Source organism: Rousettus aegyptiacus, unplaced genomic scaffold (assembly GCF_014176215.1).
Source record: "Rousettus aegyptiacus isolate mRouAeg1 unplaced genomic scaffold, mRouAeg1.p scaffold_m13_p_11, whole genome shotgun sequence".
In the NCBI taxonomy this organism is placed as follows: Eukaryota; Metazoa; Chordata; class Mammalia; order Chiroptera; family Pteropodidae; genus Rousettus; species Rousettus aegyptiacus.
This window is the reverse complement of record NW_023416286.1, coordinates 84,202,109-84,228,964: the sequence shown is the minus strand read 5'-3', so window position 1 is coordinate 84,228,964 and position 26,856 is coordinate 84,202,109. Positions and strand designations below refer to the sequence as shown.

Here is a 26,856-nt window from a genome sequence, read left to right as displayed (position 1 = left end):
AACCTGACTGCTGTAAGCTCATGGCAGTGGGCTGCAGGGGGGTGAGGGGGAGTGGGGAGTGGGGGTGCTAATGGGACTTTTCTCTGCTCCCTCCACCTTCTCAGAGCAGTTTTTTCTTTAAAAATTTTTACACAGTGGGATCCTTACGACTTCTTTGAATGTAACTAACAATAAAAAACAATGTAAAATCTTTGAATGTAGCACTTTCTGTGCCAAATTTTATCCTTTAAAATATTCTTAATGCTCAGACTTTATACATAAAATGAGAAGATATGAAATAAGCCCTTTTCGCATGAAACAAGTTGAGCCGGATGCCCTCCCTCTGCTCTTCCTCTTTGGTTAGATTGTCCCTTTCATTACCTCCTCCGAACACCTAGTACACTTCTCGTCACAGTGGCAGTGAAGATGTTTTGAAAAATAATTTTAATAGAAATTTTAGAAGCTGATTCACAGAAATTGCTCATTTTATTTGCTTTTAGTTAAAACTCTATATATTATATAAAAACATAACTGCTTTTAGGCCAAAGTAAATATTTAAGGAATATATTTTGACATGAATGGAATCGTTTGTGCTTTTTTATAAAATAAGACTAATGCAGTTAAAGCTACTTTGTTCCTTATTTATTGGAATGCCTTATTAACCAGTATTTTACTGTGTTAGTGGAGACTGAATCATTATGAAGACATGACTCCAGTCACTGGATTATGTATGCTGTAGTTCTGGTTGAAAATAATAATTTTAAAATAAATTCGTTTTCATCTTTTCGTAAGAGATAGGGCAGCATTTAGTAAGAAGGGTGTTTGAGTGGGCAATCTGTCTGTTCCTGGAACATACCAGATTTTGGTGTAAAATAATGTTTTTCAGTTTTCTTTTTTATATTAAAAAAAATGAAAGAATAAGTAAAGGAAGAAAGAATAAATGAAGGGTTACCTAGCGATTTTCTGAATAGATCCTACTGGAAATTGTCTTTCCAAAAATTAATGTAGACAGAAAACTCAGGAATGGGAGAGACTGCTGTCTCAGGAAGCAGAGGCCGCGATGTGCTTCGGATACGGTGCGGAGAGGGAGGGTGAAACGACAGGGACTGGCGACAGACTCGAAAGATACCGATTTTAGCATCTTTGGCCCGGGCTTAAATCCTGATTTTTCTGCTTATTCGTTTTTATGACTTCTACAAGTTACTTAATCTTGCCAGATTTTAGTTCTTTAGTTCAGACATTATCTCTTTTATGACACTGGCAAATTAAATGAGATAATGTACATGACGTACTAAACATGGTACGGTGCATATGGCAAGGATGGAGGATTATGGGCAGTGTAGGACGGTGTCTTGTCCTGGAGGTCTAAGAACGTATTAATCCTTGTTACCCCCTTGGGTATCTCGTTACTGAGAGATCTCCAAGGGAATTCAGTGAATGAAGTAGGCAAATGGATGCTTGATTATTGGTTGGGTTTTGGCCCCCAGCCCTAATGCAGAACTCTGTTGCTTGAGCTAAGTCCATCTAAGTGTGATGGAGTCAAAGCAGATCCAAAGCCCTCCTCTGTTTCTACTAAGTTCCAAGCCTGCCTGTGATATTACCATTTTAAGGAGAGAGAAGCCAAAGAGAAACATGAGGATTAGAGAGCCCTAATATTTAAGAAGCAAATACTTAAGAAGCAAGAGGCAAGAAGAGGCCTTATTAGGAGCAGCCTCCATCAGTCTTGTGTGGTCCACTTGCTAGGACCTCAGCCATCTGCCTTCCTACAGCTTTGGGAGCTCATTCACTAGCTCTCAGGACCCCCACAGTGCACTGGACATTCTCCAGGACAGAGTGTGATCCTCTCTGGGAGGCAGATTAAAGTAGTGTAGAGAGGAGTCTTCAGACTTCCTCTCCTGAGGGGCCAAAAATAAATGCTCGCATGGTGCGCGCTGTGATAATTAATAAGACTTAAATAACACCATTTTCAGCATTTGGGAATTTGAGAGTGGAAAGGAAGACTGAAGAGCTGATTAGTATGTGATCAGGTAAGAAAGATCGTGGGTCCATAGTTAGGGAGAAGGTAGTTAATCCTAGACACATCGAATTTACGTCTCTTCTAAGACCAATCTGGGCCATTCAGAGGGTGTTGTTATCTGGAGTTTGAAACCAAAGTCTATTAATTATCACCAATTAGTTTGGGAGAAAGAATAGAAAAATATGCAAGTAACTTTATTATTAATCAATACAGTTTTATTCAGGTTCTTTTCTCTTTCCTTCCTTTCACTTAACATTATTTTGCAGTTCCCATATATTTTCTCCATAATGTCGCCCAAAACCCTGACGCAAATTTTGCAGAAAAATTTAAAAAGTGGTGAGAATGAGAAGCTGATATTTTCTCTAGGATTCCAAGCCCGAAAGATTTTTTTCCCATACACAGTTAATGTTTGGTTTTTAGGCCATAAAGATTGTGACAGTGGAGGGACGTGTAGTGAAGCCATATTTTGCGTTTTCTGAGTTTCTCAGGGCAGGCTTCGCATTTCTCACGGACTACAGGAACATGATGGTTTGTGAGCTTAAAACCACAGCAAAAGTCATAACACAAAAGAAATTAAACTATACTTCCTAATAAAGTGTTTAATATTTTTCATATTCTTATCTGAGCTGAATATTTCATCGTAGTTATTTTCATAGCTTTAGTGTCCAAACCAAGGTGTAGAAATTATGAAATACAGGTTAATGTGAAAAGACTTACCCAGTCTAGCTATGTGATGACCTAATACATGCTGTGGAAACCTAACAGAAAAGGGTTTCAGTCCTGTGTTTATTTATTTTTTAATCTAGGTTTTAAGACTGATAGTCTGTATATGTCTTTTTAAATGTGAAATTGTGATTAAAGACCTAATGTTTCCAAATGTCAGTGACCTTCTCAAAGCTTTGGCGATATGGATATCAACCACAAGATGGCTCCACCGCCTTAAAATTCAAAGTGAATGGCCTCACCCTCAAGTCTAGAAATTAGATGTTTTTTAAAAAGAAAAATAACTGGAAAAAGTTTTCATTTAAAAAATTTGTATCATGTTTAATATGTCTTAGTTTGTTCTGTGCTAAATAATGCAGTTTACCAGTGTCCTTTTAGTTATTCAAAGTAAACATGTGCCTCTGCTTTTGGTAAGCCGCCCTCTCTTTCATTTTAGACCTGAGACCTGCAGCTCCCTAACCTCAGTCTTCTGTTGCTTCAGCCCCTTGTAATTGCCATGTGAATGGGATGCCCCCCCCCAAGCCGCCAGGCAAACTGCTGTTTATTCTTCAAACCCCAACTCAAATGCCACTTGTCTTCTAATTTTCTTGACCTCCTTTGAGCAGAATTAATTTTTGCCGATTAATATTCTCATTACCTTTTATACCTGCTCCTGCTTTTAGTATGTAACAAGTTTTTTTTATAGGTATGTTTTATTTTACTCTGTCTACAGTTTGCCATCATATCTATTTAATTTATCATAAAAACCAATAGTGTAGTATAGTAACATTAGAAATAATAATTTCTTCTTAACCATTAAAATGAAGTAAAATGCCCAAATTTAAATATTCATTAAGACAACTTCACAATGGTGTATTTTTTTTCTTACATTTGTGATTTTATATATATATGTGTGTGTATGTATATACATACACACACACATATATATGTACATATATATATATAGTGTGTATGTATACATACACACATATGTATGTACATATATATATAGTATGTACATATTGGCTGGGTATACAACAATTCTAAAGTTATGTGCCATTAAGTCTAACATTGGCTTCCAACAAAGACTGTAGAGTATATAACAAATTTTATCTTAATTTTAGAATACATAATAGAAAGAAGACAGACTGGTGGTGTAAGATAAAATTTGAATTCTAATTCTGCTTCTCACTGGCTACATGACCTCTGCTCTTTTCCCTCTGCTCTCTATTTTCTCATTTAAGATACTCAAATAGCCCTAACATTATAGTTTTTGAGGTAAATTAAATAACTCATATAAAGATCCCACCACATTTTTCTGGTGTATCTGAAAAATACTAAATAAATTATAGTAAAAACACAAGGAAATACTTTATCAAGTGGTTTTTGAATGTATATTTGTGCTGAGCTCAAGAGACACAGACCAACAGACAGCCCTGTCTTGTTGGAGCACATAGCCTAATGAGAACCAGCAATGTCAAGACAGTGAAACACCCGTCATGTCAGAAGTTCATGCAATGGAGGGACAGCTGTCTCCCCTTGGTGAGGTGGACAGGTTGCTTTTTTTGCTAGAATGTTCGTTTTTAGTCATGTAATTCTCAATGAGAGGGGCACATTTAAAACCTTGGGATAGGAGGGTGTGGATGTGTGTAGAGGTATACAGTTGATCCTTGAAGTTGAACAGTGCAAGGCTTAGGAGCATCAGCTCCCCACAGTCAGAAATCTACATGTGACTTTTGACTCCCCAAACACTTAACTACTAATAGCTTACTTTTAACCAGAAGCCTTACCGATAACACAAACATCTACTAACATTTATTTTGTACATTATATATATATATATTATATACCATGTTCTTACAATAAAGTAAGCTAGAGAAAAGAAAGTGTTATTTTAAAAATCATAAGGAAGAGGACCTATATTTACAGCATTTTTTGAAAAATCTGCATAGAAGTGGGCCCGTACAGTTCAGAGCGTATTATTCAAGGGTCAGCTGTATATATGTACACACACAATCCATATACGGCATCATTTCTATGTGGAAAAATTTTTTTAAAGTGATTTTATTATACAAATTATAGAAAGTAGAGCTTGACAAAATCTTCTTGACTGATAACAATACACAGAAGATAAGTATAGTGGGCATTTATGATCCCAAGAACCTGAATTCTCTTCCTGTGTTTGAGGAAGATTTCTCATCTTCAGTCTTGGTACTGGAGAAGAAAATGCCAGACACTTTTTCCCCAGCTTCCTTTGCAGCTGTGCCTGCTCTAGGCGCGGGCTGGTCACACAAAAAAGCAGAAACTGTGATGAATCCTCTGCGTTAGTAGCAGAAGCTGCGGAAGGATTGAGTTTCTAGGGTGAGGATCCAGGGCCAGTGAGAACGATGGTCCAGGGCGCAGAGCCAGATGCTTGCCATGTGCCGGGTCCAGCTTCAGCCCCTGAATGCTGACTGTCAGCATCTCTTCCCAATGCAGAGTTCAGTAACATCAAGCTGGCAGTTGAAATCAGCCATGGAAATTGGCAAGTACTGCAAATTAGGGCTTCTCCTCGGCCTTCCCCATCCCAGGGCTGTTGTACCAACACACCGCTTGATTGTGAGCGTTTTGCTGTGTAGGCTGTAGACCGAGTTCTCTAATGCTCCTGACATTTCTGTGAACTACCCAGTATCTTAATTTAAAAATATTATGTAAATTATTTGAACTCTTTTAATGTAGCATGTGCTATATACAAACATGTATGTTTTAGAGCTTAACGAAGTGAGCACCCGTGAAGCCTCAGCCTGACGTTAGTGCTGGAGCGTGACAATACCGTTCTGCGCATGTACGTGTCCCTAGCTCTGCTTCCCGCCACACCAGGAATGATGGTTGTGAATTTTGAGTTTAGCTTTCCTTGAGTTTTAAAAATACTTTAATTACCTATATAATCATTCCTTAAAAAATGTTGTTTTGTTTTTAAGCTTTACAAAATGATAGTGTGTTGTCTGCTGAAATTCGCTTTTATCATTCAGTATTATAGCTGTAACATATGTCCATGTTGCATATGTATATTATTCATTTTCTCCTGTATAATATTAAACTGTGTTAATATACCTCAGTTTAATTATTCATTCTCCTGTTGATGGATGTTTAGGTTCTTTTTCTTTTGTTGTTATAATAGATGCAATACTTCTAGGAAAAAATATATTTTTTCCTAATGCATGTGTGTAAAAGTTTCTCCAGGTAATTGAATTATTATATGCTAGAGTTAAGCCAGTGTTCAGCTTTACAAGAATATCCAAGTTATTTTTCAAAGTGGTTTTACCAATTTATATTACCTTCAGTCGTATACATTATTAGATGTCATTGATACATATTTTTTGTGGTACTTGAAATTATTAAAAATTTTTAATCTTGTAGTTGTAAAATATCTTCTTATTCCTTAAGCTATTCTGTCCCTGTTCCCTCCATATAAATTTTAGAATCAAATGATGCAATTTCTTAAAATATGTTGGAATTTTGATAGACATTGCATTGAGTCTACACATTAGCTTAAGAACAGTTGACATCTTTATGATAACAATATGACCACTGAAATGCTGGTAAGCTGCCTCTCTGAAGAGAAAAAAAACCCTGATATGTAGCATTTGCCACTTTTGCGGTATAAATATTCCTACCATGGCTGATTATAAGCTACACTGTGAAATCACTGACGCTGGAATTGGGAAGAAAAGTACATAACGGGCTCTTGCGAACTGGTTTGAGCTGGTTCTGGCACACTCTGATGTATCTCTCCATTTATTTAGTCTTTCCAAAAGTTTAATAGTTTATTGGAAGTATATAGGTTGTATATCTTTTGTAAGCTTTATTCTTGGAACTTTGTATTTTTGTTATAAAGGATTTTTTAAAATTTGTTATTTTTTCTCTCTGTGATGAGTGCATAGAAAGGCAACTGATATTTATATATCGATCTTAAAATCTGCTACTTTGTGCTTATTATTATTAACAACATGTCCCTATATTCTTTTACGTTTTCTCTATAAATTTGCTTCTCGTGAACATTTCATACGAGTGGAATCGCACAGCATATTCTCTGTCCTTTCACTCAGTGTAATGTTTTTGAGATTAATCCGCGACACAGCCTGTGTCAGTAATTTGTTCCTACTTACTGCCGAGTGGTATTTCATCATATGGATGTACCACTTTTTCTTTCCATCCACCAGTGATAGACATTTAGATTGCTATTCATAGTACTCTTGTTTTTTCATTGTTGCTGAAAATATGTTTGTGATTTTTTGTTATTATTCCTTAAATTGTTGATTCGTATCTTTACTCTTTGCTTCTTGAATAGACTTGTTTAATATCAATTTCATTAGTATTTACAAAGAACCAATGCCAGACTTTCTTAACCCTCTTTATTGTATTTTCAGTTTGCTGTTATTAATTTGTCTTTATTATTTTATTTCTTCTACCTAATTTGAGCTCATTCTGTTGTTCTTTTCTCAGCTTGCCAGTTCAACTCATTAATTTTCCTTTGTTCTAATATAAGCATCTTGAGGCTATTAATTTTTCTCCTACCACTGCTTTAACTATATTCCAAAGGTTCTTTATACATGGTATTTTTATTATCATTCAGTTCTAAATATTGTTCAGTTTATATTAAGATTTCTTCCTTGCTTGTCTTAATTATAGTATATTGTATTTTTTTTCTTTTTGTTGTAAATTTCTCATTCAGTTATATTTTGATAAGAAAATTTGGACCAAATAATAACTGTATTTGGAATTTTTTTAGAAGCTTACATTATAGCTTGACATGTATTCGTAAATGTCCTACATTTGCTTGAGAAGAATATTTATTCATTTCCTAGTTATGAGGTTTCAGTTCCATATCATTTTCTCTAGATCAGATTTATTATTTTATAGTCTGATAATCCTAAACTTTCACCTTATAGGTTTAATGTTTTAATATTTTTTTACGATTCTCATACTTAGTGGCTTATTTCCTTATTGAGCTCATAATATTTTCCTGTTATGCCCTGCTTCTTGATCTTTCTGCATGGGAATCCTAGGCACCTGGTTCAGGAAGGCTTTCTTCTAGAAGGATTATGTGGAGTCAGTAGGGAGCTACCAACTTGGAGTGAGTTCAGGTTCTAGGCAAGGTTAACTTTGCTCCTTTTCTACTAGTCCAAAGCTCAGGTTCTCAGTCTCATTGTTGATGCTGTCAGAAGCAAACACTGATTTCCATGGAGGAAAATGTTCCCCAGATCAAGGCTTACTGTAGACGCCAGCCTGAATAACAGGGGGAATGTTCTGAAATTTCTAAGACATATAAACAGTTCTCTTTTATTTCACCTTTAGGATGGTACAGGATGTGACAAATTATATATTTTTTTCCTTACCTCTTCTTTCCCACCCCCATGTTTAATATCAAATCTTGTTAAAGTGATACTGAATTGTTTTGACAGACAAATAAGTTAGGTAAGAAAGAGGGCGTTATAAAAGCTTCTTCAGGCTTTTAAAGCAGCTATCAGCAGAATCGCTATTTCTTCTTCCAAGGCAACTTTCTTGAATCTTTGCCCAGTTGCTTTGATAATAAGGTAAAGATGTGAATAGTCCTGCCAAATACTTTTCTGGATATGAATGAGTTGATGAGAAAATGAACCGCAGGAAATCTCTGTGGAAGCCACTGGAAATGCTTTTGGAAGTAGCGATAAAGAAATGAATTGTGATTTTAAGTACTTACAAGGACTGTGGCAATGAAACTGTTGTTTATTCTCTTTAGTGGTAGCCCACTTTGCAGTTATAATGGAAGATTAATCAGAACTTAATCATACTCTTAGATTCCTTCTGCGTACATGGCCTGTTTCTAGGTTTAGTAGAGAATGTGACGCTTATATTGTTAGGTATAGACTGAGAAGTTTATTTCTCAAGGAAAGTGATATTATTATAAAAAGAAATGGCTGGCAGATATTTCATAGAATGTCTAAATTTAAATGGTTTTTAGAGTTCTAAAAAAAATCTCAATTTTAACTATCTAGGTATGATCAGATAACTGGTTCCATGTCATCCAAACTTCGGAGAGTGGGTGTAAGCAAGGATGTTATTTAATAGGATCAGTAAATTAATAAACTAATATAGCCATTTAAATCTGCTATCGGTTGGTATCACTAGTCAGGCGTTCAGATGACAGAGGTGCCCGTTCACCTACAGAGAGAAAGGAATGAAGCCTGGATGGATTCTTTGACCTCAGAAAATATTTCTGGCAGATACTTGATACTGTTTCTTAGAGATTTTGCCTGGAGATACAATGATTAATTTTTTTATCTTTTTAAAATTTTTAGTAATCTCTTCTACCTATTCCTTATCATTCATGCAGAAGAGAAAATCAAACATTAAAGAAATCATGGGCAGTCAAGATTTGTTTTTCATTATTTTCATTTAAAATCGATGTCTTTTTATTTTACGTTGAGGATGCCCTTGGCATTAGTTGAACAAAGATTTAGAAGTTAATTCTCAACCAGTTTTGTGGATGATTTTTAGATGATTTTAAATTCAAGGTTAAAGTTAAGATTTAGCATCTTAGAATCATAGTATTTATTTGTACTATCTGTGTTTTATTTAGGTTCAGTACTTACCTGTTTTGACTACAGAATATAATAAACTGAATGTTATAAACATAATAATGAAAACATTCATTATATCTGCTGGTTTACTTATAGAATATTTCTGAATTATGAAATCACTAATCTTAAGGCTTGATAATTCAAACTGAGAAATGACTATCAAAAGATTATATATAATTTGTTGAGAGTTTCTTAGGTGAGTCAGATAAAGAGTACCTCCTTTTCTACTTTGGTTTTAAATCAGTTGAGATTTAAAACTTTACTATTGACAAAAATTAACTTGCAAGATGTGGTTTAGTGGGAGAGCCAAATGGATCCATGAACTGAACCACAAACCAGGCAGCTTGCACATCCGCTCCTGGCAGTGCCAGCCCAGAGGAGGGCAAGTCAGTACCTTCTCCCTCAGAGTCCCCTAGATCCCATGAAAAAGAAGGATGAGGATAAGACGAGCCAGTCCATAAGTGGGCATGTTAGTTTCCTGAGACTTGTAACAAATTATCATAAACTTGGTGGCATGAAATGACAGAAACGTATTTCTTCGCAGTTCTGTAGGGCAAAAAAGTCTGAAATCAAGGTGTCAGCGGGGTTGTTTCCTCTGCAGGCGCTCAGGGATGATCCGCTTCGTGCCGCTCTCCCAACCTCTCGTAGCTGCGGGCAGTCTTTGTTGTTCCTTGGCTTGTAGACGTGTAACTGCCTTTTCTACGTCTGTCTTCACGTGGCCTTTATTCCCTGTGTCTTTGTGTTTATTTTCCCTTCTGTTTTCTTAAAAGGACACTTTCGTTGGATTTCAGACTCATCCGAATCTAGGATGATCTCATCTCTCCATCCTGGCCTTTATTCTATATGCAATGGCTCTTTCCCCAAGTAAGATTGCATTTACAGGTTCCAGGTGGACGTATCTTTGGAAGGGGCTACTATTTAATAAACTAAAGGGATGCAGAAGCCAGGAGTTGGAGTAATTAAATAAGTAAACTCGCTGCTTGCTAGGAAACATCAACAGTTGGGGGCAAGCATTCCCCGCGAGCACCCCCCAGCTTTCTGTTCTCATGGTCAGTCACCGGTAGGAGAGGAGCAAAAATGGTTCTGTTCCCACTGTGTGTTTCATTGTTGGCGTTATCTTCCATTGTGTTTCTTTGGCAGAATTTTTTGAAGCCACTTATATGTTTTATAAGCATTAAAGGTTAAAACTAGGTAGTATACTCTATATATACATTTAACCGTGGACAAGTAAAAGGCAGTTTATTGTAGCACATTGAAAGCAAACAAACCAGTGAGGGTGCCACGTCAACACCCCTGGGATGTCGAACTCCCCAGATTCCGTCAAGATGCCTCGTGAGCTGTGTGTCATGTGGATTGAGCGAGGGTTTCCTTGTTGCTCTGGAAACAAGTGTTTCCCTCGCGTATACTTCAGTGAGTGTGCTCTCCCTAGGGTGCTCAAGTCCCCTTGGGAACACGTAGCTCTAGGTCATTGCTGGTTGTCTAATGGGACTTCTCACAGCGACATAGTCTGTGTCTGTGTGGTCCAGGTGCGGGGCACTTGAACTGTGGCCAGTGCAGCTGAAGAATTGAATTTTTAATTTCAGTTTGTATTAATTTAAGTAGACACGGGCTTGGGGAACCGTGTTGGATAAATAAAGAGAAAATCTTTATTTTAATGTTCTAAATAAAGAGAATATTTTTATTTTAATGATGTTAAAAGCAAATGTAAAAGTTTATTCTGAATTAGCAGCTTATCTATACCTGTTAAGCATTTTGTTTTAACTTGGAATTTTTGTTTGTAACTAAAAATTAGATGAAATTTTAGTCTCCTTTCTCTAATTATATTATCTAGGCCTAAATTTATGACAAAATTATTTCTTTGCAGGCCTAATAGTGATAAATATGGAGTAGGAAATCGTCAACTTGGGAACATGCTAACTTGAGAAATTAAGTGTAAATGTTAATCATTTCACATTTCTTTTCTGAAAATATAAATTAAACTAAAACACAGAAAGATTTTACTTAAAAGACTGTTTATAACAAAAAGTAGCCCTTTTTTTCTTTGCAGGTATGATACTACTTAAAGGTATAATGTTTAGTAATAATGTGATAAGTACCACTTATGTTAAATTACTTTTTTAGACATGTAAGCAGAATTTGCTGTCATTTCCCAATTGTGCCATAAGCATTTTATTGTATAAAACTTTTAACTTAATAGCTAATTAGTCCATCAATGACATTTATCTTTGAAATGTGGCCAGAGAGAACATTTCTTCTTCTTACTGCCAGTATATATAATATAGCATTAGATTTAAATTCAGTTAAAAAGCAAATGTGAAAATAAGTATAGCTCACACTTATTGAACTTCATAGTTTAAATTTTGGAGTATTGTATTCTTCATTAATGCCAGAAGAGGGTGTACTTTAAACTCGATGTTTTTTAACAGAACGCGTTCCTTTTAACTACTGCTGTAAAGTTAATGTTTCTACAAAAACTACCAAGTATTTAATTCCAGAACATTCCTTGAGGTACATGAGAGAGAAGGGGGATGTGCGTGAATGATTTAGAGCACGTAAGACTAAAACATCTATTGATAACACCTTTAATCGAGAAATATAACTTTGTTTTAAAGTTTTATTTTCTTGTTGCTTCCTGAAAGTGAATTCAGAATAACTTTTTTTTTTTTTTTAAGTTGTTCAGGAGACCCTTTTGAAGTTTTTTCATTAAATACAAAAAACCCCAGATCTATGTAATATAATTTCATTTTGACTTTATCGAATTGAAGTTCTCATTATAAATCATGAAGTATGAACATTAAGTGGAAGAGAAGCACTGTAAGTTAAAACGAAGCTGTGACTAGAAAGTGATATTTATTTTTTTATGTTTTGACAGCTTGAAGGTCCATGTGTTTTGCAAATCCAAAAAATTCGCAATGTTGCTGCACCAAAGGATAATGAAGAATCGCAGGCCGCACCAAGAATGCTGCGTCTGCAGATGACTGATGGCCATATAAGCTGCACAGCAGTGGAGTATAGTCATATGTCAAAAATAAGGTGATCGGCACTTTATTTTGTGTATTCGTGTCAGAGCATTTGAAGGTGCTATTCAGAATGGATTTCGTTTTCAGAACTTTGAAAAGAAGGAATGAACTCTTAAGTGCATGTTGCAGTTTTAGAAGTTATATATCTTTATCTGTATAGAAAGTTAAGAATGGAATTATTTACTCATTGCTTCAATATTAATTTATAAAAATAAATTTAAGGTGTTCTTGTGTGAAAAGTGATCTTTTCAGTTTTATATTAGTAAATTTTAAGTCATTCAAAAATTTCCCAGAACAAACAGAATTTCTTTAAATATGTTTCAGTTTCTTCCTTGACAGTTAGCTGTGTCGAACACACCATTGAGTGTCCTAGGAAAGTTTATAGGCGAGTGAGTTTTCCGAGGAGATGGTTGAAGCTAGAGAGGCTGCGTGCCACTCTGCCTTCTAAGAGAAGGAGGAACTCCTCAACGAAAACAATTTCAAATCCCTCTTTCAGCAATTATTGAGAGACTTACCGAGTCCTGCCCATTGGAATGGAGAAAAGCAGTAAGGAAGGGAAAGTGCCTCCTTTATCCTCAGTGTCCCCATTGGGTCAGTTCGAACTCTGTCCTGAAGTAGACATTTTCACTGGACACTTGCAAATCCCCCCTTTTTGCTCTTCTTAGTCATTTTACATACTTATGTTTGCCGCTCTGAGCTTTTCCATTTAATGTAAATCCTGAGACTGTATTTCTCTCCTGAGCAAGCGTTTAACAGGTATTTAGCATCCACCTGACTGGTGCTAGAGGCACAGAGGTAAAACAGGGTTTACTTGGATTTTGCTCCCGAGTAGCTCATAGCTTATAAATTATAACAAGTCAACTGAAAGGATTAGAAGTCCAGAAAATCACCTCTACCTGGGGGACCCAGAATGGGACTTACAGTGGGCGCTTTGAGGGAGGCGCGAGGAGGGCCGACAGGTGCAAGTTCGCCTGGAGGAGCTTGGCGATTCGGAGTGGCGGCGTGCAGGAGGAAGCGCGGTCGGTCGAGGGCCGCGCGTGCCACGCTCAGTGCCTGGTCGCCCACGTGGCATTGCGTTCCCTTGTGTCACTCCTGTCACTCCTCCGTCCCGCCTCCCGCCCCGCTTCTCCCAGTTTTGTTTCATTTTTGTTGTTTTTTGCTTTGCTTAAAGTTGCAATGAAGATGGAGTAAAGGTACTTTGGGGTACCAGTAAAGTAATAATTAACCAAAATATGTTCCCCGAATAAGGGTTAGTTATAACCCTGAAGGTGATACAGTAAAAATTATATTAGAATTTTAATACTTGTTTATCATTTTTGGGAGTAGAACTATGTAATTTGGTGGGTGGAAGTCTTCATCAATTATCCTAATGAAATTGTAGGTCCATGTTCAAATAATTTGACATTTTTTTTTCCTCTTACCCTTGTTAGGGAGAGTTTAGGAAAAATGCATTTTACAAAAAAAAAATAGTTCGTCATCTGCTTTCAGGTTAGCCTTAAGTTTTAAAGCAATGTTATCACAATTTAAATGCCCCTGTAATTTGCATCCCATTTTTACAGGTCTTATGTAGTTTCTTTTATTATTCATTTTATGTTTCAACATTTTCTAATTTTATCAGTGTCTAAGAAATTATTGGCTAAAATAATTTTGAAGAACACACATAGGTCTAATGTAAATGATATATAACTTAATAGTAATTTCTTTAAAGTAACAGCAGCCTGGTATCCTTGGTGCTTAATTTTTTTCATTTATCCCTAAATGATGACTGTGGAGTTATGAAAATCCCAATCTGCCGATTGCCTGGAATTGGGGAAAACTTCTCCACTTAGGAAAACCGTATTTAGTTGTTGCTTATCTCGAAGTCTGATAAGCATTGTCCTAAGTTTATGGCATATAACACCACAGAGCTCCGTGCTTAAGGGTTAGGTTAGGCAAGCTGTTCGTGGCCTTTTATTCTGTACGTTACATATAATGACTGAGGATGTTTAAGCTTGGGGTCCTCAGAATACTTTTTACCAGGTAATGTCTTCGAAATATGGTGTCGGAGGAGAGCTCTATGAATTCCCTGGACCACCAGAAAAATAAACAGTGGGTCCTAGAGCAAATGAAGCCCGAAACATCTCTGCAGGCAAAAACTACAAAACTGAAGCTGTCCTGCTTGGACACATCATAATAAGGCAGGGTTCTTTGAAAAGACAGTAATGTTGAGAAAAGAGAAGACCAAATCTGAGATGGACTGACTCCTTAAAAGAAGCCAGAGATGTCAGTCTAGAGGAGCTGAGCAGGGCAGTCGAGGAGAGGACACCGTCGATGTCACTCATTCACAGGGTCACCAGGAGTCGGAGCCAACTCAGTGGCACGTAACACAAAATGCCTTACTCTGCATGTAATCTCTGAAGCTTTAAAAATAGGCAGCTTCCATTTCTTATCATTAACAACTGTTTCATCAGTCATCCGTCTTCAAAGAGACCAGTGACATCAGTGTTTTCACCTGTTTGCTGTTGCACGTATCAGCACATGGTGAATATACTTTCGAAAAAAAAGATTTTACCTAAACGTGACGAGCTTTTAAAACGTGAACAACGTCAAGCCATTTCTGCCTGATTTTCTGATTCATCCCGAGTGTCTTACGACAGAATTTGCTCCCATTTGGAGGACTTTACCCCTCGCTTTCTGTGCAAGGAGATGGGGTGGGGCTTAGTCCAATTGCTTTCCCTTTAGAATGAACCTCTATGATGAAAGGGATTTCTTCTGTTGTTTCTGTTACCAAGAGTTTAGTAGGAGGATTAACGTCTTGTCTCTGGTTTCTATAAAAGGGGTCATGATGGAATGTTTGCCCCAAATCTGATAATAATAGCCAATTATAGAAAAGCCCTTTGAAAGTTAACATGCTTTAGAGTAAATAACTCATTTAAGCTTTAATTAAATGGTTAACAAAAAAAAGAACATTATTTTTTGTGGAGTATAGTAGCACATATAGATGTAAAATTTCTAGGACGATTACTGCTCAGATATGTTTTTCTGTAATAAAATTTAATTTTGTAATATAGCATATCTTTGCAATGTACAGTCAAAGCTCAAAGGAATAAAATGGCAAATCGTATTTGTACAGCCTGGCATTATTGAGAAAGTACGCTTATTAAATCTTGTGTTCTATTTATCTTGTTCTCGAATTTGTGAGGGGCAATTTTTATTGTCCACAATTTTTTTTACACATGGAAACTGAAGTTCATTTCTTTGTCATCATAGTAGAAAGGACAATCTTGCACGTGGACTTCTGACTTCCTCCTTGGTGATCATTTCACATTGTACAGTCCGTCTCCTGAAAAATCATTTTCATGTTGGTACATCGGAAAGAACTTGACTAGGTTATAAATGAGACTAAAGTACTTGTTTTAATGGGTTTTTTGTTTGTTTGTTTTTGTTTTTGTTTTGTTTTGCTTTGCTTTAGCCTGAACACACCACCTGGAACTAAAGTTAAGCTCTCGGGCATAGTGGACATAAAAAACGGATTCCTGCTCCTGAATGACTCAAACACCACAGTTCTTGGCGGTGAAGTAGAACACCTTGTTGAGAAGTGGGAGTTGCAGAGAGTAAGTGTCAACTGAGGAGAATGGCTTCCGCTTTTGCAACACCACACCCTTTTTATTGCCTTCTCTGTGTGCGGGAGACCTTCCCGTAATGAATAGTTACATTCGTTCTTTGTGTCAGAGTTCAATTGAATACAGTAATCGTTGCAGAAACTATCTACCTTTGTTCAAACATATTGTTCCTCTAAAGCAGATGTCATTTTTCAGTACTTTTTAAAAATATTTTATTACATATTTTTAAAAGTCATGTTTTACTATGTAGTTTCAAAACTGCCAGGATACTAGTTATAAACTGTGTGTAATGCAGCTGTGTATAATTCTTTCTGCAAAGAACAAGTGTTTGTGCATACACATATAAAAACATTATGTGTGTGCGCCTCATCTGCATGTGCACATACATACGAGTGAAAGCAAGTTAAAATGTCGCTATCATGAAGGGGTTCTTGTGGCTTTTTGTCTTCCTCGTCACTGCTTCCCCCATTTATGTCAATCTCTTCATCCTTCTAGTCCTCTAGGTTATCTAGTATTCGTCCTCTGCTTTGCTTCCAGCAACCAGATCTGTCGGCCCCCTGCAGTCAGATCTCCTGTCAGTCTCTTGCCCCCGCTCCCTGGGTCTGTCGCTGTTGCGGTAGCTTCGGTCTTCGGTGTCTGTCTCCGGCACCGCTTCTGTAGCCTTTTACCCGGACTCTCCACGTGTTCTTTTCCCATCTTCTAAATCATTTCGCGCACTTCTGCCAGGTTATTTTCCTTCAGCATAACTCAGAACACGTCACACTCTACTTTTATTTCACATGCCTTAATATGAGATTCAAGGCCATTTATAATCTAGACCTGTTTCCAGTTTACCTTTTCAGCTTTCTAAATTATTTCACATAGATTTTGTTCTAGCCAAACAGAACTGCTTACTCTTTCTTTGTGCTCTGTGCTTTCTTCAGTTATACTTTGGGGAAAAAAAGATTTTACCATCATTATACCATTCATCTTGTTTCCTCTGTAGGAATCCCTGCATGGCCAAATTGTCCCCAGGCTTTTAGATTCAGATCAACGCTTCTTCATAAAGTAGTTGCTCCTTTATTGAAATCTTGAAACACTCTATCCATATTAAGAAGTGTATTACTTTTTACCTAGCACTAAAATTATGTTTATTTCTTATCTCCTTTAATAGATCATAAGCTCTTAAGGTCAGAATCCTTGTTTGTGTTATCTTCGTTTAATTCTATGAGTATTTGTTGAACAGTCAGTCTGTAGGTATTGTGCTGGCCTCTTGCGTGTATATATCATGTAATACTCCACAAAATGGACTTTGAAGAACTGTTAACAAGCTTATATTATGATTAGACAGCTATTGGGTGGTTGATCTGAGTCTTTTTGTATGTCTAAAATATTAGCTCTGAGTCTTAACCTATAATAAACATTATAACAAATAATTGTGAAATGAGTGAATTACAAAGCACATAAAACTGGTTACTCTTTGAGCTAAAATGGAGGTTCTTGTGCCTCTCTCAGATCTTCCTGTTGTCTAAAGTGAGCCAAGGAGCCTAGCAATATTTCGAACTTTGGGTATTTTATGATACATCACTCTTTTCTGTTTTCTTAATTTGAAAGTGTCCTTGTCAGAAGGTAAATAAGGAGATTTAAGCACATTTTTTATTTCTTAGTACTTGTTCATTGTGAAATAATGTGCTGCATTTTGGGCTGCTGTACTGTGCAGTATAAGATAATGTTCCGTAACTGCCTGGTTTAGTTGAAAATGCTACAAAAGCGAGTAGTGTTTTGATAGTTTTACATAAATAGCTAATTTTATGAACTTCGAATTTCCCAGCAGAATACTACCCATTTTATGTATTCCTTTCCTTTCACAAGTCGATATGTTGTGTTTTTATTATCATTAGAGAGTTTTTAAAATGTGGTAAGATCTTCTCAAGTCAGACCAACGTCTTACATAATTTTCCCAACCCAGCCAGAACTACACTGGACTGAAAAGTCAGTTAAACATTCCTAGGAACCTCCTCACCCCTAAAACACACACACACACACACACACACACACACACACTTAGTAGTAGTTTGATAATTGTCCTTGTAATGCTTTATTATACATCTCTGCACTTTGTTTCCTAAAAGCCTGTTAGTATTTCTTGATAGGGAGAATAAACATTTACATTAAAAAGAGTTTAAAAACTGCTTAATATAATTATAGTTCTCTTTGGTTTTGTGGTTTTTGATTCGGTAACCATAGCTACATAGAAACCATGGAGAGCTCAATTACTTGAGCATCTGGCAAGTAGTACACATAGAAATCAAATATACAGATAGAGATCACAAACCATAGAATTAATTTTGGAAGGAACAGAGCCCTAAACATTCTTATAAAATAAATAGGGCAAGGGATCATGGACAAAGTATTTAAACCATGTGCAGGTATAGCTATAGCAAGCCAATTACGTGCAGGTGAAGAAAGAAGGAAAGTGTTTTGTATCTTCCCAAACTGAAACTCTGCACCCATCAAACATTAACTTGCCATTCCCCAGCTCCTCCTCATCTTTGGCAACCTTGATTCTGTCTCCATGAATTTGACCAGGTACCTTACAGAGGTGGAATCTTACAATACGTGCCCTTTTCTGTCTGGCTTATTTCACCTAGCCTAATGTCTTCATGTTTTGTTCATATTGTAGCATGTGTCAGGATTTCCTGTTATTATTATTTCACATTAGTATTCAGCTTTAAAGTTAGAAAATTCTGACATGTGCTACAATATGAATAAAATGTGAAGACATTAGGCTAAGTAAAATGAGCCAGACACAAAAGGGCAAATATTGTATGCTTTTTATTGTATTTGTTGTATATATACAATAAAATATTATATGTATATTGTATATATAGTATTATACATATTGTAAAATATTGTGTGTATATAGATATAGATATAGTGAAATGATATATACTACTACATTTTGTTCATTCATTCACCGATGGATGTTAACGGTTGTTTTCACCTTTTGGCTTTTGTGAGTAATGCTATTACGAACATGGCATATAAATGTTTGTTCAAGTTCCTGCTTTCAGTTCTTTTGGGTGTGTACCTGGAAGTAGAATTGCTGGATTATACGGTCCTTCTCTAATTTTCCTGAGCACCTTCCACATTGTTTTCCACAGTTATTGCACCATTTACATTCCTATCAGCAATACACGAGAGATTCGCTTGCTCCACGTCCTTGCCAAAGATAGATAGATATAACCACATTAGGATGGTTTTATATAAAACTACCCTAATAGGTGTGAAGGAAAATCTTATTATGGTTTTGATTTGCATTTCCTTGATGCTTAGTGTTATTTAGCATCTTTTCATATGCTTATTGTCCATTCGTATGTCTTTGGAGAAATGTCTAAGTCCTTTGCCAATTTTTTAATCAGTTTGTTTGTTGTGTAAGTTCTCAGTGTATTTTGGATATCTGTCCCTTATCGGATTTGCAGACGTTTTTCACATTCCATGGATTGCCTTTTTATTCTGTTGATCGTGTTCTTTGATCCATAAAAGTTTTTAATTTTGACGAAGTTCACTTATCTGTTTTTTTTCTTTTGTTACCTGTACTTACCGCATCATATCCCAGAAGCCATTGCCAAATCCAATGTTACGTTTTCTTCTACAAGTTTTGTGGGTTTAGCTCTTAATTTAGGTCTGATCCATTTTGAATTAATTTTTATATAGCGTAAGAACATAGGTGACATTTTCTGTAATGAGAATTATTAAAAATGCACCAAAAAGTTTAAAGTTATAAATATGTATTAAATGGCAACTAGTACGTAACAGATATCTGTTAATACCTCAAAACCAAATAAATAGATACATAGAAGGAGTAGATGACTGAAGATTCCGTATAATATTTTCAAAGGAATTTATAATGTGAGAAATTGCCTTTGCAAGGAGAATTTTTTTTTTTCATTTTTATAATACATTGTGATCTCTCTAATCCTAAATGTAAGTTGGGAGAAGAAGAAAACAAAATAAGTAGTTTAGAAGCTTATTTTTATTAAAGAATAATCAGTTGAATACTTCTTCAAAATATAAATTGATTTTCAAAACAAGTTTTTATTAAGGCCATTTTATTGTAATTGAAAATGTTCTTTGTACTATAAACTGTAACAGTCTGAGCTCTTTAAATAATTAGAAATCACAGTTATCAGTATTCCTTAAACTGTTTCCAGTGAGCTCTGTTCCAAGAACTAGAGACGAAGACAAATATGTATTTTTTATTATATTGCAATATCACAAGTGTGCCGTTTGCTAATAGATTTCATGTCTAAAAAACTCATTTTAAAGATAATTTACAGATAGTATTTGTCTTTTAGATCATAGTTTTAACATACTTTAAAGTAAAATTGTTGTTACCAAAGTCTGTTATCTTTGAATTTGCTACTTGTTGAGGAGGTTTTTTACTGTGTCTTCATCTTATGAGAACAGCTTGTAAATACTTCTGAAAACTGCATGTCAGTGTGTGTTTTGGTACAGGAAGATTAGGGGAGAACCTTTGCATAATAATCGAAGTTAGGAATAAAATGTTTTATATAGTTTGAAATAACTTATAGAAAGCTTTTTTCCCCCTGTTCCCATAAGAATGTACTAAAATAATTCCTGGTGCATTATAAACGGTGTAAATATATTTTTTATGCAAATCTCTGTTTTGTGACTTACTTTTCTCACAGAGTTTGTCAAAACACAATAGAAGCAATATTGGAACTGAAGGTGGACCACCTCCTTTTGTGCCTTTTGGACAGGTAATGACTTTCATGTTGGCAGATGAATTTTAATCAACAAAAAGTGTTTTTCATTTGTATTCAAGCTGTGTTTCATTTTGTGCCAAACTATTCATTCAGAGGTCGTGGAGTTATATGGAAATATATTCAGTACAGGAATTTAATAATTGTTTTTTTCCCCTTTACTTTGTAATTAAATTGTTGATGCAGATGTATTTCTCAAGAGCTGTTAACCCAAAGATTGAAGAAATTAAGAGGCATCCCTGAAGAACAGCTTGTAACTAATTAAGATAAGATAGTGGTGGGGCATTTTTTTTTTTTTTTTTTTGAGAGAGAGAGAGAGAAATGCAAAAGTAAGAAGATAAAAATATGCTGTAATTCCTCACTTCATTCATTAAAAACAAAAAAGAGAGAGAGGGAGTAACAGTATCAGTAGAAGGATGAGAGCGTGAAGTGAGAGCAAAGGCAGGGAAGGGCACCGGTGCCCTCGAGAGGCTGCTGTCCCCTCCAAGACTGCGTTCGTGTGCCTCCATCCAAATGCCCATCTCATCAGGGGCTTAATTTTATTTTCAGTGGGTATTCCCTTTCTGACCACGGCAGCGCTGATCCTTCTGTCACTTAAGCTAAGGGTCTTCCGTCTCCTTCCTCCTATTCGTCAACCCCTTTGCTGCAAAACATCACCCCGAGGTAGCTCCTCAGCTTGCTGGGACCGCGTGCCTTCCTGGTTGTGCTCAGCGTCGAACTACGTTGAGAACGAGCTCCTCCAGCCTTTCCCTGTTTTGTCCCTGGAGAGTCCGAGAATAACCCCTGTGGCAGTGTGCTCCTTGCCACGTGGTGCCACCAGCATTTGGCTGTTGGTAATTGCGTTGCGTTCACTCTTTATTTTTCTTTGAGAGTAGTGGCTCAGAGTGAAGGTGAGTCGGGCACAAAACAGGTAGGAGACAGACCTTCATTTCGATAACAAGTGCAAAAAATTTTTCGTGTGTGAAAAACAGATAACTAGTTGATCACAAGATGAATGGATAGGATCAGTTGATTGGTATCTTCAAAAACCATTCTGTGAGATCCACTCAAAGTCGTCTTTGCGTCATATCTGTACGTCGATTTTTTTGTGTTTTGGAACCAGGAAGGTCAAGATAAAAGGAGGCGCAATGCCCTCCATTGTGATGTATGTGGATGATATTTCCACCAGTGTCATAAAACCCCCAGGACGAAAGCAGAGTGTAAACATTCTAATAATTTATATTGAAAATGACATGCTTTTAAGAATTTTTTTTTCCCTTAAACATTTGGATGATAATACTTCTTTTATAAATTACTCAGACTTATAGTTAATTATTTTCAGGAACTTGAAGTGCTTTTTTTTATCCTCAAGAATTTTTTTATTTTAATTTTTCATTTAGAGTTGACGTTCAATATTATTTTTTATTAGTTTCAGATATACAGCATAGTGGTTAGGCATTTATATAATTTACAAAGTGATCCTCCCTGATTAGTACCCACCTGGCACTATACATAGTTATTACAATATTTTTTACTGTATTTCCTTTGCTGAACCTTACATCTCCACGACTTTTTTTTAACTATCAATTTGTACTTCTTAATCCCCTCACCTTTTTCACCCAGCTCCTCAGTTCTGGTGTGTTTTATAATTTTTTTTAATCTTAGGAAACATAATAAAAGTTATCATTTCAATAATGTTATTTGTTTATAGAGTCCATTCTGGAAAACTTTTATCCAGCAGATCTTAGCCTCGTATATGAATTAAAGACAGATAATGCTGGCTGTGAATTAGTATCAACAGGATATATTTATACTGCTAAAAATCTATATTTGTTTAACTTATTTGAGAACATGTTTTTCATTAATGAGTTGAGAAAAGGTTCATTTTATAGGATTTTTACTGCTAGAATTAGAAGGGAGAATAAAATTCAGAGCTTTTTTAGATAATGAAAGTTTTTTCAAGTGGTATTTTATGAGACCGAAAATCAAAAACTATACCCTGATTGAGGGAGAGGAAACTATGTTTTTAGCTTTTGTTTTATAAGCTCAGAGACATATTTTTTTATGTTAACCATACTACGCAACCCTCCTATGGATATTGTGGCATAATGTGTAAATCACTATCCTAATAAAAAACTGAATTTACCTTTTCTTGTGCAATAGTTTAGACTATTTGAAATTTAAAATTATTTTAAGCCATTATCCTAAAATGAAACAGATCTCTTGGTTTGATGTATGTTTTAAATATGTGCCCTGTTTAGATGGCCACATTTTTGTGTAGTTTTTTATTTACCAGATACACTTACTTAAAAGTTACTTTAAAAAAATTATTTTTTATTATGGTGACATTAGTTAACATAATCTAGTAAGTTTCAGATGTATAATTTAGCAGTAAGGCATATATATATTGCATTGTGTGTTCACCGCCCATAGTTAGACTTCTTTCTGTCACCACATATTTGACCAAAAAGTCACTTTAATCAGTTTTTCTATCTTTATTTTTAAATCTATGAGAAAGAATTGTATTTTTATGGGCTCTCAGCTATTGTGATACAAACATTGTTGAAGAAGTAATACTTTTGTATGAAAACCTTGAATCTCTTTTGGAACTACTGAAGTAATTGATTTTTATTTGTTATTATCAGAAGTGTGTATCTCATGTCCAAGTGGATAGCAGAGAACTTGATCGAAGAAAGACATTGCAAGTTACCATGCCTGTCAAACCTACCAATGATAATGACGAATTTGAAAAGCAGAGGACTGCTGCTATTGCAGAAGTTGCAAAAAGCAAAGAAGTAAGAAGCTAAATCATAACATTTTCTTATTTCTTGCCATTATGTTCTGTTTACATTACTTATGGTTAATATTGCCTTTTCACATAGCGTAACTATTCAACGACCTTTGACATTCCCCGTGCATATTCCCTCAGTAGAAAGACGCCCTGGTGCCTTATGGAGTCGTAAGCTCACACATTTGTTCATATGTCGTTTTGCCAAATCCTCTTGACAGTTCCATTAAGTTACTCTTGTTAGCAAACCACCCTGCTTTTCTCCCTTTTCCTTCTCTTAACAGTGTAACAGTTGAACCCAGCATTTTTTATTATGGCAGAAGGTTTCCTGTTATTAGCTGGGCTTCATGACACTTTTTGAGGATAATTTCCCACTATATTAGCAACTTCTAAGAATGCAGGTAAAAATCAGAAGCTAAATCAGTGGCTCAGGATAAACATATCTGTCAGTCTTCATTCTTAAATCTTTTAATATATTGTAAAAATATATATTTTTTGATCATATGTATATTTGTACACATGCACATAGACACTCCCCTATCATTTACAATTGTTACCCAAAAGGTTTTTTAAAATTATTTTTTAATTTCTTGCTTATTTGATATACATGTTTTCTGTAGTACTTAGTGATTTTTAGACATTGATAGGAAATTTTGATTCATAAATTAGTTGCTTAGACGTCTCTTAACCAGTGAAATCAAAATAATTTCCTTAATTCCAAACCAGTCGCGAATCTTGGCTTGTTGCTCTCTGCTGGAATTCAGAGTTTACGGAGGCGATGTCTTGCTGTGGTGGTTCTTCCTGCTCTGTGTCTTTCTGGTGTCGGTCTAATGCAGGGGCCACGGGCGCACACTCTGGAATCAGGCAGCCTGGAAGCACATCCTGCCCACAACCTTGGATAAGTTATTTAAATTTTGTACCCTATTTTTGTTTTTTTATCTATGAAAAGAAGATAATAAGGGTACCTACTCCATATGGTTATGGTGAACATTAAAATTCATACTTTAAAAACACGTAGAACACTACATGGCACAGATCACTATATTTCTTTGCTAAAAGCTCTCAATAAATGTGACTATTGCCATTCCTCAGTGTCTTCTGTCTTCTAAGACACATTTTTAAAAATAATTGTTGATCTTTCTGAAATTAATATATTTTATAGTTTAAATGAGATGTATTTTCCCCAAAAAGCTATTAAAGAATTTTAGAAGAGGACATTGGGTGTATATCAATTTCTTAATGACTATAGGAAAGTTGTTACTTTGATTTACATTTTTCTTAAACTTTTCTCCCAAAATTTTTGTCGATGTGGTTGCTGCTACCTATTTACTGTAATATAAGTCACTTTGTAAGGTCATAATTGATCACATTATATTTTCCCATAAGTATTTACTAAACAAAGAATTACAGTTTTCTGAAGCAGACTTAAAATTTCTCGATTTGTATGCGAGAGAGTTGATGGAGGCTCAAAAGTTGCCCGAGATTACCCAGTGGCAATTTTAGGACTAAACCTGTGTGTATTACAGTAGAGGATTATATCTATTTATCTTTCTATGTAGATAACTATACACATATTTATATTTAATCGGTCGGGACATCAAAGTCACGTAACAATGTAATCGTTCTGCAAAGATGTTTTATGATCATTCATTTAAATACTTATGTGGATTTGGTGGAATCATCACTTGGTACAAATGACCAAGTGATGATTTTAATTTTTTTTCTTTTAGTCCCTCATTCAGCAAATGTTATTTGAGAACCTACCACATGCCAAGAAGTGTTTTAAATGCTTAGGTTAAATCAATGAACAAAGACCCCAACCCTTATCGAGTTTATATTATAGTAAGGGCGACAGACTATTAGTGTAATAACTATGTAAATTATAAGGTAGGATAGAAGTTGGTAAGTGCTATGGGGAAAAAAGAAAAAGTAGAGTCGGATGGCAAGTGGGTCATGCTGGGCGTGCTGTTTGGGGAGGTGCGATTTAAAATAGGACGGTCAGAAATGGAGAATTCTTTGAAATTCTTAGGTAGTTTACATTCTAGTAAGGACAGTAAATAATGTAAACATTCTTAATAAGTAAATTGTAGATTTCAGTTTTAAGTATAGTAGTTTGATTAGGCCTCAAAGTGGTGAGATTTGAGTGAAGACTTGGAAGAGATAAGAGAATTAGCTCTGTAGTTATCTGAGAGGTGTAGTTCAGGGAGAAGGAAAAGCATCTGCAAAGGCTCGGAAGCAGGCGTATCTGTCTGTTCAAGGGACAGCAAGGCAGCCAGTGGAAGCAGAGCACAGGGAAAAGAAGTAGAATATAAAGTCAAGAGCGATAATGGGGTTCTGCTTGCATGGGGCCCTGTAAGGCATCTTAAAGACATTGACCTTTATTCAGGGAGAAATGAAGAGCCTTTGGAGGGTTTTCAGCTTAGCAGTAACACCAGCTGACCTGCATTCGAAAAGTCTAATTCTGAGTGCTGCGTTCAGAACAGGTTGTAGAGAAGGAAGATTGGAATCAGACAAGACAGGAAATGATTGAAATAATCCGGGGGGAGAAAAATGATGGGAGCGCGACTGAAGATGGCAGCTGTGTAGGCGGTGCAGAGTCGTCGGATTCCGGAATTGGGGGAGCAGACTCATCGGGGTCTCTGAGAGCTGGGATGTGACGCGCCTGAGGGAAGGAGAGATGTCACGAATGACTCCAAGGGTTTTGCCCTGAGAAATCAGCCGGTTAGAGTCGCTCACCTTGAACTGGAGAAGACTGGGGCGGGACAAGCTGGAGAGGAGGAGTATCTTGCGTTTCATTTTGAACATGCTATTGTCGAAGTGCCTGTCAGATAGCCATGTGGTAACATTTAATAGGCAGTGAGACAGAAGAGTGTAGTTGGAGTGTCAGCTTCGGAAGGGATATACGCTTTTGAGAGTTGTAGGCATATAGATGATAGTCAGATTCATGAGACCTAGCGAGGTCACCGAAGGACTAAGTGCTAAGGGGGAAGAGAAAGGGGGGTGAGGAGTGACCCCGTTCGCCTTTCAGCCTTACAGGTTGGGTGAAGAAGTGGAGCCAGCCAAGGTGTGACCAGTAAGACAGGATCAAAACAAGAGAATGCAGACATTATGTCAGGGAGGAAGGAGCATCGAACTTACCAAAAACTATTGAACAGTTATGTAAAACGGGGCCTGAGAATCAATGTGGGATTGGGAGGTCATTTATTGCCCGCACGTTATCCTTAACGTTCGTGTAGACGGTGGCGAGATAAAATGCGTGGTGTTAAAGTGTGTGATTGTGCAGACATCAGCGATGGGTTGGCATGGCGAAAGTCTATTCACGTTCTTCACCGATTATTTTAGTTATTTCAGTGAAAGAGTAAGCAAGGCCAATAGTGAAAGAGTAAGCAAGGCCAAGAGCA

General features: G+C 36.2%; 1 protein-coding gene across 2 annotated transcripts in view; it reads left to right on the top strand.

The window, feature by feature from the left end:
• The window catches only part of TDRD3 (tudor domain containing 3), a 133,994-nt gene that overhangs the window by 45,540 nt on the left and 61,598 nt on the right, over window positions 1-26,856 (top strand). For both annotated transcript variants that reach the window (XM_036228906.1, XM_036228907.1), the window contains exons 4-7: window positions 12,173-12,333; window positions 15,772-15,913; window positions 20,614-20,685; window positions 23,313-23,462. In XM_036228906.1, the coding sequence (XP_036084799.1) occupies window positions 12,173-12,333; window positions 15,772-15,913; window positions 20,614-20,685; window positions 23,313-23,462 (525 nt within the window). The remainder of the gene's footprint in view (window positions 1-12,172; window positions 12,334-15,771; window positions 15,914-20,613; window positions 20,686-23,312; window positions 23,463-26,856) is intronic.